Raw genomic sequence first — 16,501 nt, 5'->3', positions numbered from 1 at the left:
AGTGAGAAGGTAGCAAAAATTAATATTTTTTCTTGTATCATTTGGCAAGCGGCTGTAAGTTTGAAACTAATTCTTTTGTTCGCCGCCCAACGTACCTGTGCAAGCGTAATGTTGTACCTCTTTGTTGTGAAAAGTTTCATTTGGAACTTTTCCTCCTGTAGTCGAAAAATTGTGAATTGTTGCACACTTCTTCTCTTAACTAATTGATGCGGCAAATAGTTGAGGTAGTATTTATTGACAGCTTGGTTGACCTAAATGTATTAAGAAACAGAAGCAATTATGATCTTTCATTTCAATTCTTAATATAAAAAAATTTGTGCCAATTTTTTTTCTCCTCTCCTTATAGTGAGCTGAAGATTGAGTATTAGGTGCCAAACAACACAAAGGTTGATTTAGTGACTTTGCATATTAAAAATATTAAATGTAATAGTTTGTATGAAACAACAGTTTAATTTATAAAAAAACATATACTTTTTCTGTAACTACAATAAAAAAACTTATCAAGTTCCAAACTAAGATTTCCTGCATAAAGAGCTGGAATAATTTTTCACCATGTGCGCAACCATTAAAGGGATTTTGCCAAGTGGAAACTAAGATTATGTGAATATTCTGTAGCAGCAACAATATAATTTTTTTAGAACATTCATATTTAATTTTGTTATAAACAATCTCAACAAAAGTCCAGGAAAAACCAACATGAATATTCAGTGCATAACGTTACATCATTTATGGTATTGTATCAGTTGAAGTCAATTTATTCCATTAGTTTAGGAAATTTTTTCATTTAAAGCTATTATCTTCCATTTCAAGCAGGGAGGAAAGATAAGTAAGGAAATATCTTGGTGGTACGTTCTTTGTTCTGTGAACTCGCCCTAGCTCCCAGGTCTTCACGGGCACAACAATGTCGCAACTGACGACCATTAGTCCATTATTGTACACTTGTCTTTATCGTTCCTCCGTGGTGGCCAAATTCTTTCAACCCTCCAACCATTTTTTTTTTTTTCAGGAGAAGTTGTTCTTCAGTGTCCCGCTTGCCATGCCTGTTAACACTAGCATCAGCAGTTCCACTCCAGTGAACATTTTTCAATAGTTATTAAGAAATGGAAACAATATCTGAGGTACCTCTAGAAACTGACTTAAAATGATTACTCTAGACTGGGCACAAAGCTTTGCACATCTGGAAAAAAAAAATCTGTGTTTATAATATTATAATCTATAATTTCCATTAAATGTTACTATTAAATTCCAAGTTACAGAGTATTGTCTCCTCGAGAGATCACTATCACATTCAGAGCGATAACCATCACATTTTCAGTAAGGCGAGCTCCGATATCCAAATACCAGTCACTCAATGCAGCTACCGGTTGTTTAGCCTGATGGCGTGCAACCAAGATAACTGATGCCATTCATCAACCAGCATGGAAAAAAACAAGACACGCATGAAATATATGTATTGCAGAACTGAAGCAAGGATTTACAATCACGAAAAGGCAATTAAGCTCTTCTTGGCTCCTGGGTCGAAAATGGTCAGTGAAAAAGATGTGCCCAAAGTTTCAGCATTCCATGTTGCAACCCATCAATAAAAAACTGAAGGCTTACTGTTCTGGCCAGAAAGCTTACAATATGAACACCAAAACACTGTTTCATGAAAAAAATTGCTTTTTCAGTATTTCCAATTTTGCTATTATCTACAATAAATCTAAACTTATGGAGTTTTATTTTGGTTTTAGTTCCAAAAATCTCGATAGTTAAGTATCGACTCTCTTCACATGACGGTGAGGTTATATTCGCCTGGTGCCCAGGAGCGTACTCAGCGGTCCTCCAGAGCTCTGAGGAGCACCGCAGGGTCCAGTCTGTGCTTGCACAGGTACCGCCCCTGCAGGAAGAGCACCGGTATCTGGTGGCGGTACAGCCGGAGCCAGCGCTCGTTCCCCGGGGCCTCGATGTCCACCTCCTCCAGACGCACCCTGTGCCTGAACGGCTGCAGCTGCCGCTTGAGGTCGTCGCACAGCGGGCACGGGTGCTTGGTGTAGAGCGTGAGGGTGGGCGGCCCGTCGCCTCGCCCCGCCGCCCTGCGCACACCCGGGCCGCGTGCCGTCACCTTCTCGATGCCCGACATCGCCTGCTGAAGGCCCTAGCTGAGGACCTTCGAGTGGGCACGTTCCCACGTTTCATCAGTAGTCTCGCGCATCCCCAAACCTGGGGTTACAAGTGTGCAAGTGTATGAGTATCGTATTTTCAGATGAAGGTGGAGGACGCTGAAAGAATATCGAGGAGTACTTATATAGTAACACTTATACATAATGCTTAAATGTTTCTTTTTTTATGTGTTTTTTTTTCCCCCCCTACCATTTCTGGAAGTGTGTTAAAATGAGTGTACTGCGATGAAAAAGCACACAAGTAGAGGAAGCAAGCTAGTTCTGGATTAACTTCAAGGTCACGTGCTCCCCTTATCCCTACTTTTTTTTTGAATCCCTGGAATATTTAACTCTGAAAGGTTGGCTTGGGATTCTAAGTCTGCTCCTCCTGAATGGTTGTTCACTATTTTAAAATTATAACAGCTTGTTCTACTCGGTTAGATGATGAGAAATAATCTACGTAAACATTTTATTTCTCTAATTGATTTTTTCCATGTTTAGCTTACGTTGGTCTATCGTGTGCAGCTGAACAGTGAATGAAAAATTTGTGACCTTCAGGGCATTAAAAGTGATCACTTTTTTAAGATTGTTTTGTTTGAATTAATACCTAATTTTGTCTGTACAAACCAGAAAGTTTTGGCCCTATGGGAAAGTGATTAAGTAGATTGAATATTTTGATGAGTGAGTGGTGTGGAGTCTACGTCAGGGTTACGAGAACTGGCATCTCATAGGGAACTGAACTTGCTTCATCACAGCTTGGCTTGGGGGTCATAGCGTCGTGGGTTGCGATGTGTTCACTGACGTTTCGGTTGATAATGCAGTTTCCATCTTTTCAAGCACTAAACTTGGTTCGTTCATCTTCTTTCATATAAATATGACAGTGTGGAATGACAGTACACATTTCCATTTGCAGTTATATGCATATAAAGAAATGAAACTAAAGTTTGGGGGTTAGTGCATTACACAATGTTGGAACTACGAACTGTTAATGAATGATTTTACACTTAAATGCATGCAATAAAAAAAACTCTTGTTGAAAACACTTAAAATCAATTTTCACATTTTTTTAGTTGAATTTTCTAATAGAAAAATCTTTCTTGTATCCAAAATAATATAAAGTGCAGGACTATAGCATTGCTTCACTAATACTTGCCAGAGAGTAGTGAGAGAGCACTCAATATTATCCCCCTTCAGTCCCCCCCGCGAATTTATTTTTCATGCGTTGTGATTAGTCATCACATTAGCTTACTCTACCACTACAAAGAATTTTCAATGTAGGAAAAAAATAGTTCTTTCACTACCATCAAAATATCAATTTTTAGGGATGGTTAAAAATTTTGATAAATTTGGAATTATTATTTTGCAATTAAAAAACAATGTGCTTCTTTTCTAAACATTTTTCCTCTACTGTCTAGTGCTCACATCCTCTCATAGTCAAGTTTTTTTTTTCTCCTTTTATTTAGTGTGTTGCTCCCTCACTCATTCCAGTACATACGTAATACCGTAAAACCCTGTAATGAAATTCCCCTTTATAAATCTTTCTCAGTTTAATGAGTTTCTCTCATTTGGTTTTCAAACTTTATTCTCAATATTATTTTACCCTGTTAGCAAAATTTGTCATTCACATAAAGTTGAAATTCGTTGAGCCCTGCAGAATTCTTGTAATGGGGTTTCACTGAAATTAATTTCCTTGCTGCTTCACATGTTCCTTAAGAGCCAAGTTTTTGTTTGAAGCCGTTGCTTGCCATGGATATTGAGGCTCTCGCCACAGCTGATGTGACTATGCTGTTATAAAGTCAATTTGTTTTGCTGCGAAATGCATGTAGCATGCTGTACTAGTTCAAACAGAACCTTACATACACCATTTTACAGTGTGTATGACTGTACACTAAAACACCTTCTGAAAAACAAATGTGTTTAAAGTATGGGTGATGGCATACCGGAGCATGACATTTCCCCCTCAAATTACTATCATTAAGGAATTTCCATAACTTTTCCAGGTTTTGATGTAAATTCCCTGACTTTCCAGAATGTAGACACCCTGATTGACTTTTACAGACACATATGTTATTCAAATTGAAGTACATCATATATTCATGGGTTACATTTTTCTTTGGCACAAACTTAATAAAAAAAAATATTATTTTATAATTTTACAATTATATATATATATATATATATATATATATATATATATATTAGTATAGATGGCAAATTACATTCGGGTAAATACAGTATCTGCCACACAAAGGTATATCTTAGTTACATTCATTCAATTCAATGTTTGCTGTAAAATCTTTATTAAAAAAATATATGTAGAAAATACAGTTATTACAGTGAATAAAATTATCTGAGTCCCCAAATGACAAAAAAATTTTAACTAAGAACATTACAACATATAATAACATCCACTAATATATAGGTATGCCACAAACTATGCCTACGCGCACACAAAATCAGCCTTTTCATAATGAAATATGTGTATCATTACATAAAAAAAGGATATAACATATTGCTCTGAAAATAGGCCTAGATTTCAGCAATCTCAAAATGTAGTGTGGGCAACCTCAAAGAATAAAAAAAAGTAACATTGATATACAGAAGCAACGTGAGCCTTTCTTGCAAAGGAACAATGTTTAATAGTGATGACTGATGAGTGATATGAATAAAAACCAATACCGAACCAATTACCAATACATTTCTTTAACCGATCCTATAACCAATACAAGACTTTTATTTTTGTAAATAATCACTGTGCAAGTTTCCATGAAATCAATATTTTTAAGTAATAAGTCAGTATCTAACTAGAATTATTTGCTTTAAGGATTTATGGTAGATGACAAAAAAAATATTTTACCATATATAATTTGTGAACAGCACAATACACATTATGCTTTGACTAATTAACAAACACAACATTCAAGTATAGCTTAAATTACAGAAAAATTGGCATGAAAGATGCTCACGTACCTACAAACAAGGTAAATAGAAAAAAATGACACCTGAATAGACAAATTATACTATTTTCGTATGTATCAGGGTTACAAGTATCGGTTGGAAACAATTATATTGGAAATCCATAAACTTGGGAATATCTACCGATACTGACAAAAACAATTACATTGGTACATCACTAATGTTTAACATTTACAATAAAAAAATAACAACCTGTACTCAATAAAAGAAACAATATTAGTAAAACTGTTCAGTTTCTCACAGGATTAAATAATTTGATTTATAAAACTGGATAACTTCTTTAATTGGGTTAAATTTCATTATATTTAAGGTAGGACCGTGTGAACAACAGTTAGAATATAAAATTGAATGCTTGAAAAATTCGCGAATATTTTGTTCAGCGTAGTCTATCAGTCTAATCAAATTGCAAACAAGATGTACAAAATTTTATAAGTATAATAATATTTAAACTAAATCACTTCATAGCATAATTTCAAATCAAAAATATTAGAATAAGTTGTTTTTTTAACATATTAACTAGGGTTGAAAAATTTCCTAATTATAAGATAATCAGAAAAGGAGGTTGGCCTATCTCAGGGCCAATATGGTTATCAAATTCTTACAGATCAAAATCAAAACTACAAAATGCCACTTTTTGGCAACTTTTTCAAAGCTACTCTATTTTACTTTTTTACTCAGTCTTTTTTACTGCTTGAATTTGAACAGAAGCAATGCCTGATATCAACTGGCAGTCTTTTGTAATCAACCATATTTGAATGTAACATAGTTTTGGATGTTTACAACAATGACCTCAAAATGAAATTCAACTGCACTTCAGACATCACTTTTGATGAAATGAAGATAGACGTTGAGATTGCATGTATTAAATCCTGTTTTGGGTTCTGCCATGCTGCTCCAGAAAGGTTTTCAAGGATTTTACAATAAGGCACACTTTTTTCCTTACTTTCATTTTATAAAAAAAAAAAATCACTTTAAATTAAAATTTTTAAGAGGGAAATCGTTGAATTAAAAAAAATCTTAAACTCAAAACGGAGGAATAACTAGACTTCAACTGATGATTGATTGATTACAGGAGAACAAACTGTGTGAAGCAACGAGAAAGTAGTCAGGCAGCTGGGAGGTTGGAAGACAGGCCGAGGCAACGTGTCACCAGCACTCACAGCTTCTCGACGATGATGGAGGAGGCACCGCCCCCTCCGTTGCAGACGGCCGCCACCCCCTTCTGCCCGGGCTGGAGGGAGTACAGCAAGTGCTGCACAATGCGCGTCGCCGACATCCTGCCGACACAGGCGGATACAGATAAGGAGCACAGTGACACGTCCCCCCTCCCTCCTTCCCGGAAGGATACAAGCTTCAACAGATAATTTTGGGCAATTTTTCGTAATACATTCCTCATCAAAATACTTAGTCTGGAACTAATATCTCGATTACGTTATTAGAATCTAGATACTAAGTCTCGTTCCCCCTCCGAGAAGTCACTCATGTATCCGCCCTGCCAGCCGGCATTCTGTCTCGCAATGCGTCAGAGTCTCCGGTATTGTGCTATTTAAGTTTCATATTACAAAGGTACCTAGGCACACGTGGAGACATGCAATCACAGCTTTGAATCAGTCTACTTACAGTCCTGAAACAAAATGAAAATGCCTGTTGAGTTTACTTCGTCACCAAAAACGATGGTAGGTAGCTTGTTTTCAAAGGTAACATATAGTGCTTACAGGTACAGATTCAATGATTTTACATTACCTTTTGCGTTCATTTTTAGCTTCACAGTTGACTGAAGATCATTATTACAACTATTTCTCTCCTTACCGTTGGCACACAGAAATCATAACTTCCAAGTGCTAAATGTTTAAAAGTTTAAACACTGGGCACCACATTACGGCTGGACCTTAGAGAGTGACGTACATACATACATCTGTTTGGAGTCCACATGTATGTTATTTTTAGTAATACAACTGTAGCTGGTGGCAAACACAAACATATTTTTGTCTGTTGCTGTAGGGTAAAGGAAAAATAATACAGGCCTCATCTAGGGCTGTGAAGATCTGGTTTTTTCTTTTTATTGGTCAGTTCAGTCCCGGTTTGGTTTTACATCAAGAACCTCAGTCCTCGATTCCGGTTTCAGTCCTTATAGCGCAAAAAAATAAATAAATACATAAACACTAAATATGAATGAGTGAGGTTAACTGGGTATTTAAAAACTAACCTCTTAACATTAGAATGGGTCGGCCAATCATATCTGGCATCAAAATCCTGATGGCGAAGATTCATTCTATGTAATTTTCTGGTTTAGCAATTTTGGCATTCATTTATATACATTTTCTTACAATTCAAAAGTAATTTGTTCTTTATAGTCTACAGTTTTAACGTAGTATACTAAAGAAAAAAAACATAATACTTTACAAGTGAATATTGACTCAAATTAGAGCAACAATGAAAAACAGTCTTTGAACTTTGATGGCACGTTCTTTATACTCTCCCTTGCGCAGCCATCAGACAGTCTGGTGGCGACCAAGTTGGAGCAGTCGTTCGATCCTGCTGCCTCGTGCCTGATCGCTACAGTTCTGCGGCGTCGTGTCGCACCTCATCCTGTACGCACTGCATTTGTGCGAGCTCGCGGGGAGTCGACTACTGTCGGACGAAATGTCGCGACGTGAAGTGGCGTGCCCTGCGTTAGAGAGTTACCCTATGGGGTGTCCCAGGCTGACGGCCCCGCCATGCACGTTCATCCTGGCCGGGTCCAGCTCCAGCAGCTTGGCAGTGGCCAGCGGCACCACGGAGAACGCCTCGTGGACCTCCCACAGTGCCACCTCGTCCTTGGACACCCCTGACTGCTGGAGCAGCTACACACACACACAGGAACCAACACTCACCTCGCCTCGCCTCGCCTCGGCACAACCTTTGAATATATATATACTGTATAGAAGTCGCCAGCCCAGGTTAAAATTTCTAATACGGTTTTGAGGTAGTTGGTTAATTCACCGCCGCAATCGCCACCATCTCCAGGGCATCGACTTGTGGTGGTCCCTAGCGGACAAGTGTCCAACTCTTCAAACACCCCTTCCCCCTTCCCGTTGAACGACCTTGAGCTGCAGTGAATGATGGACGGGGGGGAGGGGGGGTGCAGGGGAATGACAGCGGGCGACAGTGCTGCGCTCTAACATGTAAATAACAACCTAAGACGATACAGGGCGTTACGGCAGCGCACTGCAGCGGTGAAGTTCCCAAGCAGCTCATCATACGCTCCTGAAAAACGTAGAGTAAATCCTATCCACTCGCGACTTCTATACAGTATATGTATTCAAAGGCACAACGCAGGGCTGTGGGACACGTCGAAGCCAACACTCACGTAATTCAAACGAACACTGGAAAAATCCTAGCATGTTGAAGTCTTAGGCCTGTGCAAACATCAGTTACTATTTTGAATCTAAATCTAATCCAACTATCAAGTTTTCTTGAATACAAATATCTGAAATATCAAATTTGAATTATAAGTGGCATTTTTTTTTATAGTTTTAAAGTCATATTTTTAAATTTACTTCTTCACATTGATTGTGTTAAATCTTTTAGGTAACACAATTATAATAGAAGTATGCTTTGGAAAATTTAGGGATTTTATTTAGCAGTGGTAGCAAACAACATATTGTGTGCTTGTCTTGCTTTCCACTTGTCAAAAAATTTCAGAATAACAGATTGTAGCAGCCCTGCTATCCACTGTGCACTTGAATAAACTCTGGTAGTTATAATGGACCCATTGATATATTGAAACTGCGATGTACATATTTATATTTTACAAAAATTGATCTGAACAAAAGAGGAAATGAAATAACTTCACTACACTTTGAACACAAACATTCTTAATTTCTAAGTGTAAGCACTTTAAATACAGATGCAATAAAAAAATACAACAAATGAAATATTTGTTTTGCTATTTAAAATTTTTTTGAATATTCCCATGAGCCTATATAAGCAGTCAACTTCAGAACATACAGGCCTCTTTAGTTAGTGTTTCAGTGTTTGATTTTATAACACTGTCAAATTATAAAATGACTGTTCACTAATAATTGCTGCTAGTTTACTAACAAAGGAAACTTTTAGTTCATTAAGTACATAATACCAAGGAATGGGTGTCACTAATTACCGAATGTTATACATATCTACAGAGGAGCTAAAATTGAATTGTATTTTCATTCTCGATAACCATACCTTCTTGATGGCGTGCGATGGGGCGAGCGGGAAGTCGATGGGGTCTATCTCGGCGTCCGCGAACGCCACGACGCGACCCAGGGGCTTCACGCCCAGCCGGTCCGCTGCCCGGCGGCTCATCATGACGCACGCTGCACCGCCGTCGTTTATAGTCGAGGCGTTCCCTGCCGTCACCGTGCCGTTCTCCTTCTGCGCAGCGTCCAGAGAACACACTCACACGAGACCAACGTTGGCGGGGGACTGCCGTTGCGGGACGACTGTGGCAAGCCAGGCAGAATGACTCTGCGATGAGTTGCCACTGCCTTCAGCGCAGTGGCGTAGCCAGGATTTGTTTATGGGGGGTGTTAAGAAGCATGTCCCCCCCCCCCCCCCCCGTATTAAAGCGGGGGGTCCGGGGGTCCTCCCCGGAAAAATTTGCATTTTAAGGTGTAAAATAGTGCTATTTTAGCAGTTTTCTGTACTTAAATTTAAATATTGTAATGGTAAAATTTTTTATTAATTTTTATATGAAATTTGTTTGAGTGATGAATAAGAAATTAATTAAAGATTTGGTGCTAAGGGGGGGGGGGGGGGTTTGAACCCCTAAAACCCCCCCTGGCTTCGCCCCTGCTTCCGCGACATGAAGCTAAAAGGATGACACGCATCCAGTCCTGAGCTCTCCGAAGGAAACATTTTGTCTTGAAATCTTAACTTGATTACAAACTGAATTTGAGATTTTTAGCCACACAGCCAGATATCCTGGCCACCTGCGAGGGAAAAGGCATTCAAATATATGATTTGACAAAACTATAATTTCACAAAAAATTTCTGGAAGAAAATAGCTAACTTACAACTAGCAAAAAAAAAAATTATTTAGCTACCTATAATAGTAGTTTAAAATTTCCATTTCTACTTTAACAGAAACAAGTTCATATAAAATAAACCAACATAAGGCACAACTTGTGGTTATGTTGTTCATACCTCGTCAACTTGTAGGCAATGAACATGTTTGAGAAAAAAATGAAAGGAATTTTGGACACTCGGGCAGCAAGCAACTTTGAAAATATTGTTAAGGAAATAAAATGTATGGATGGTTGCATGGATTAGGGCTTAAAACCTTGTGGACATTGGGATCATCAGAAAATACGAAGAGTGATATGAGAATGGAGTACTGACAGAATACATTGCTGGGAAAACAAGTATAAAAAAAAACAGCACACTGCAACATCTGCCACGTTTTCCACTAGGATTCGATCATCGAACCTGCATTGCCTTGGTCAGAGGTGAATTATCTAACCAGTCAAATACATGGCCCCAAACAACTCCAAAGTACATACACTTATTGACTGCATAAACTTTGTAAAACTACAATATCACTTTCAAGTTATCATTCATTAATACCTCTTTGCATAAGGAAAATTTATACAAATATATACCATTGAAATATTTCTTTGCTTTAACACTCGCAAACATTTTCCTCAATTATTTCAGGCACAATGATAAAATGCAGTAATTACTTCACCTGAAAAACGGTGTTTAATTTCTTAAACTTGTCGAAGTTGACCCGTTTGTACTCCTCGTCTTCTGTTACCAGCACATCAGGCTGACCTGTGACAAATAATCAAAAGCAAACTAGCTCGAGAGTGCATCTGAGGGGGTAAGAGAGAAAAAATGCAAAAGTTGCAAAGGGTAAATTTGTTGAATGATTATTTTTTGGAAATAAAGATTTATTTTATATTTATGAAGGAGTTATTATTTTTGTACAAAGTTTACTTTTCATGGATTTATTTTTTAATTTTGTAATAATTTTTATGAATCTCTTAAATAATAAATATAAAATAATTTGAAGAGTAACTGAAATGAGCTTAGGCATATTTTATTTGAAGTTACTGCATTAGAATTTTCTTTCTTTCTTGGTTTGAAATGTACAAACAACAGGTGGTGTTGAAAGTTGTTTTTAATCAACACTATAGGCTCAGTCTTACACACCATGTTGATTTTTCGTTTTCCGTCTTTTTTTTTATGAGCTATTTCTGATACTTAAACTTGATACATCCCTTGCATTTGCTTTTTCTGCCACAAATATTTTCTGTAGATATTCCCTTAGTGTTGTTTTATCATGGGTGATGACAATTAGAAAGACTTGAAATGTTGAATATCCGCACCTCACTTTAAGTTTAGTGGACAAAGAAAAAGGAATTTTTGATTTGCTGTCAACATTCGGTTTTGGCATATTTTCACCTGTGCTGCTCATATTTGAAGATTGCAGATGGGATGAAATTGTAGCATCAAGCAGTTTGTGAAAACTAAAAGAAGTCGAGATAACTTGGAAAAATAATTGGTTTTTGATAGATGATAGAAATGACAGTTACGTTAATGATCTTATTGACAGATGGTATTGCAGCTGAAGATTAGCAAAGGATTACAATTGACTGTTTTAAATGCTCCGAAATATTTTACATGGTGTCTATGCTCTGTGCAATTCCACTTATGGGAGTAATAACGGGATATAACACTCGTCTAGAGGTCGCGAGCGACACAGGAGGCGGGTGCGTCCTCACCCTTCCTCTGCGGCACTCTCACGGGTACCAGCTCCTGCTTGATGGCTCCGCTCCGGTACGCCTCGGCACTGCGCCTGTAGCTGCCCAGGGCATACTCGTCCTGCTCGTCACGGCCGATGCCCAGCTTCTTGGCCGTGCTCTCCGCGCAGTTGCCCATGTGGATGTGGTTGTACACGTCCGTCAGCCCGTCAAACACGATCCCATCCTGCCGAGTGAACACAGGTGTTTGGCTGTTCAGCACACCGAGAGAGTCTGCTTAGAACAACAGACAATATTTAAGGTTTTAATTTTAGCTTAATTTTATTTTTAAAACTAAACTCAACTAAACTAAACTAAACTAAAAAAAAAAAAAAAAAAAGTGTAGCTGGTTTAATGTTATAATATTAATATAGGTATATTTTTTTAAAACATTATTACTTACAAAAATACATCCATACTTTTTTCATTATTTGGGGCATTTCAGGGCACATTTATTTTCAGAACCAAGTAAGAACAGTTGCTAAGCAGCTACATGTTGGCGTATTAGCTCACATTTGCACATTTTCTTGGTTCCATCACAATTAACCCTTAATATGCAGTACACAATGTGTGAAACGTTCAACACACATTCTGTAAAAATCTACACGTCACCGTAGATTTATCGTAGATGAAACACTCTTGAAATCCCTGCCAAAGAATGTACCTTTCGGTCACATGTCCAACATTAATATTAACATGGCTTGAACTGACTGCTAACACAAATAATAAAATTTTTTTCTTCTTCGTCTTATTTACCTGAACTAACAACAAATATACTATTTAACACCTAAATAAAAAAAAAACTAATAAGCTAGTGCATGAATCACAAGATTGCTACGGGCAGCTCATCCATTTGACAAGGAGATTGGACAAGTAAGTGGACTGATCTTACCCTTTCAACTTAAGAGCACACACAGTTTTGACAGCTAGGTGCTTGGACGTCCAAGTCCCCAGTGTCCGACGGAGGGAGCGTGCGTACCTGCAGGGTGACGCCGCCGTACTTGGTCTCGCCGCGCGCCAGGTAGAAGGGCACGTTGCTCATGGACTCCATCCCGCCGGCCACCATCACCTCCTGGTGGCCGCACATCAGCGCCTGGGCCGCCAGCATCATGGCCTTGAGGCCCGACGAGCACACCTTGTTCACCGTCGTGCAGATGGTCGAGGTGGGCAGGCCTGCGCTCGCCCACACCACACACCACTTCCAGCAGCTTGGGGGTTGTGGCAACGTTTCAGAAAGTTACTCACTAATTCAGAAAATTCCCTGCTAAGGAGAAACCATCCGGTCTAATTAATTTTAAGCGGATAAGGGAAAATGTAAAGTGTTATGAAAAATAAATCAAATAAGGAAATTTCGACAGTATTAGAGGTTTGTTGAACAACGCAAAAAGGCATAAAACAAAAAAAGTGTTGCGTCAAAGGCTGTAAAAAAAAAATTCTACTGCACTAACAGAGCAAACTGAAAATCTGCTACTGCAGCATGTTTGAAGGTATTCACACCGTACTAACAACAATTAATAAACGTAATGAAGATCTACCATGACGTAAGAGAGTTACGGCAAGTAAAGTGTTGTATGACCCACACCCAGAGACCGCCAAGGCTCCGAGGCAAGGGGGCGGCCCGGTGCTCACCTGCGAAGATGGCCGCCTGGCGGGCGGGGGCCTGTCCCTGGCCCCCTTGGCACACGCTGCCCATGTACACCTCCTGGACCGCCTCGTGGGGGATGCCCGCCCGCTCCACCGCCGCCTAAAGCAACAAAGTTGCATCGCTGACCAAGGACAGTATACACAATGAACTTACTACAATCTCTAGTAACAAAGAATACAACTGACGGTAAACAGGCTCAGGCCTATGGGAAATAAATATTAAAGGCTAAGATAAAAACATGTTAAATGGCCAGCTATACCCAACGTTTGTTTAATAGAGTTTAACGTCGCACAGCTATGCTCAGAGGCTTAAGTACTCACAAATTTTAGCCGTGCCAAGGCCTTTGGATTGAACCCACGACCCTTGCTGCATAAGTGTAACACAGTGCCACCAATGATCCTGTATATTCCCATTGTTGTTGGGTTGGATATTTTTCTTTGTATACAATTAAAGCATCTTAAAAGATACATTAAAAATATTTAAAACCATACAATATAAGTTGTGTGAAACATTTAACATTTAAGTAATCACATATTAAATTGAACTTTTTGTTCATCATAATTAGCATAGTAACAAATCTGTTATTACTAATAGTAGTCTACATAAGAGTTTTACTGATTGTGGTACAAAGTATTTAGATATTTATAAAACAGATAATAAGATAACTGTTGACCTTAATGAGCACACAACACAACAAACGCACTTGTTCATTGCTAGTTAAAGACCAGTGATTTTTTGAAGTGAAACTTCTTTACGGCCAGTAGTGCAATGGCTCGCCAGAGCGTAACGAATAATTGCGATGGTCAGGAGTGGGATGCTCAATGGCAGAGGGGAGGTGCGAATAACGAATAAGGTACGAAGTCAGACTACTGTAAGAATCTTCGCAGGTTTTTCGTTGCCATGTTCGTAACGTATGTGATCATCAATCGTGAATTTTTTTTTTTTTTAGTTTTACAATTCAAGTAAACTAGCGAATAGTTCCTTTTGCAGTTCAAGTGGATTATTGAAGTACAAAATTTCACTTTTAAGTAGTGCAGTGGCAATGTACCCATTATTTTTCTATATGTTAGTTTGAAAGAAAAAAAAAGTTTAAAGAAGCAGGAATGCTTGCTTGTGACACTGTAACACTGTGACACTTCTGGAACATTCTCGAAAGTTCCATTATCCTGTTGTGGAGGGGATATGCTCTAGCTCAGAAGGGTGTATATATAGGCGATGGCTAGACGCACGTGTCAGTGTACTTTAGTAAAAACATCTGGAATTGGAATTGAAAATCACAACCCCTCTGCCCCCCACCCCCCCTTTTTTTATAAAAAAAAATACACATGTGTAGGTGTATATTCAGTCGGGTATCCCACGACGAGGGAATTGACAAAGTGAAACAACCAGACTCTCGAGCAGTACACGACTGAGTACGCGCCCACACTGCCAGGGCCTCACCTGGATGGCTATGGCCCCGAGCCTGGGAGCAGACAAGGACTTGAGGGCACTGCCGAAGGAGCCCATGGGCGTGCGAGCGGCAGACACCACCACCACCTCGTTGAGCCCGGCGCCCGGCGAGGAGTACCCGCGGACCCTCCGGCTGCAGGCCACCTGCGTCGTGCATTGCGCACCAGTGCAGAGTGCAAGACCAACACAAGACAAGATACAACTATCAAAGATGTTGATATATACAGCACAACTAATACAAACTTTACCAAAGCATGTTTTACCACTGCAACAACTGAATCTGTGCTGCTCAGGGTAAAATTGTAACGTCCGTAAATAAATGAAAATCTGAAAATTGTTTTTTCTAACACTAAAGCTCTATTTACCGTAGGCTGTGCAGTGACGCGGCCATCACCATGGTACAACTTGATTCTGTGGCTCTCTATATTTAAGTACATATGTATTTTTAATTTTTATTTTGTGACAGTATTTTTTAATTCATGAGTTCCTACTGTACTTCCAAATGCAAGCATCAACTCTTGAAAGGTTATTTTTTTTTGCAGTATAGAGGCACAAAGTGCCGACTTCTTACGTGTGACAGCAAGTAATCTGACGTAAAACAGGAATTGTCATTATATGTATCAAACGTGATGATTCAATTTTTGCATCATATTAGGTGGTATCACACTATCAAGTTGGTGTGCCACACCTTCAAACTGCAAAAAACCATCCCTATCAAGGGTTGACGCTTGGGATTTGATGTATGGATCAGCGATGCAATTAAAGCACAAAATGGCAGCAGTCGTGTCAATGCACAGGCTGTGTAATGTAACCTACAAATGGTAATTTCTCCTAAATCAGTAAGAATTTATAAACTCTGTTTGCTGAATAAAACAAGGAACGTATGTAGTCCTGAAAAACACTATTTTCGGAATTTTATTATTTTATTTATGGAAAAGCCGCGCCATTAGAATTTTCTCATTCGTGGCATTTAGCAATTCAATTACGTGTTCTGCTGTTGTCGAGGATATGCCAACTGGGAGCACTCTTCCCTGCCCTTCTTCAATAGTTCATGTTCATCGCATGTTAAAAATCTGACAAAAAGCAAAATTGCCATAATCAGCGATTTAACGCGTAGATCAGTTTTGTCCGTGTGGTCATCACATAATAAAACTGGTTCATTTTCAATAAGAAATGCCTACCGGTATAATGTTTTAATTTTTGCGATTCGTGTAAACATTGTTTATTTCAAACTAATATAGTTGTAGAATTAAAATTTTAACTTACCACATATTTTAACCTCAAAAGCGCCATGATTGTTGTTTTTTGTAATGTATTTATTTTCTCCGATCTTCGAACTTTTTAAACATGTAAAAAATATATATTATTGAATTATTTTAATTTAATATTAATTAGAACTTACTAAATTATTAAAAATATTTATATAATTATAAAAATTAACTTTAATAAATAAAACAAAACTGATTCAAGTATTTGTCATCATATATTACGGCACGGCGGGATGAACTTTGAACTTTGCCACGTTCGAA

At 38.5% G+C, this 16,501-nt stretch overlaps 1 protein-coding gene across 1 annotated transcript; it reads right to left on the bottom strand.

The window, feature by feature from the left end:
• Positions 1 to 1,436: 1,436 nt before the first annotated feature.
• On the bottom strand, positions 1,437 to 16,341 carry LOC134537543 (acetyl-CoA acetyltransferase B, mitochondrial). Its single transcript, XM_063378099.1, has 10 exons — positions 16,239 to 16,341; positions 14,964 to 15,116; positions 13,508 to 13,622; positions 12,858 to 13,051; positions 11,861 to 12,065; positions 10,822 to 10,907; positions 9,321 to 9,509; positions 7,800 to 7,957; positions 6,275 to 6,391; positions 1,437 to 2,072 (listed from the first exon to the last, which is right to left on the bottom strand). The coding sequence occupies exons 1-10, from the start codon at positions 16,263 to 16,265 to the stop codon at positions 1,811 to 1,813; spliced, it is 1,506 nt and encodes a 501-aa protein (XP_063234169.1). The 5' UTR covers positions 16,266 to 16,341; the 3' UTR covers positions 1,437 to 1,810.
• Between the last annotated feature and the right edge of the window lie 160 nt (positions 16,342 to 16,501).

This window comes from Bacillus rossius, chromosome 12, assembly GCF_032445375.1.
Source record: "Bacillus rossius redtenbacheri isolate Brsri chromosome 12, Brsri_v3, whole genome shotgun sequence".
Taxonomy (NCBI): domain Eukaryota; kingdom Metazoa; phylum Arthropoda; class Insecta; order Phasmatodea; family Bacillidae; genus Bacillus; species Bacillus rossius.
This window is presented reverse-complemented; position numbering and strand designations above follow the sequence as displayed.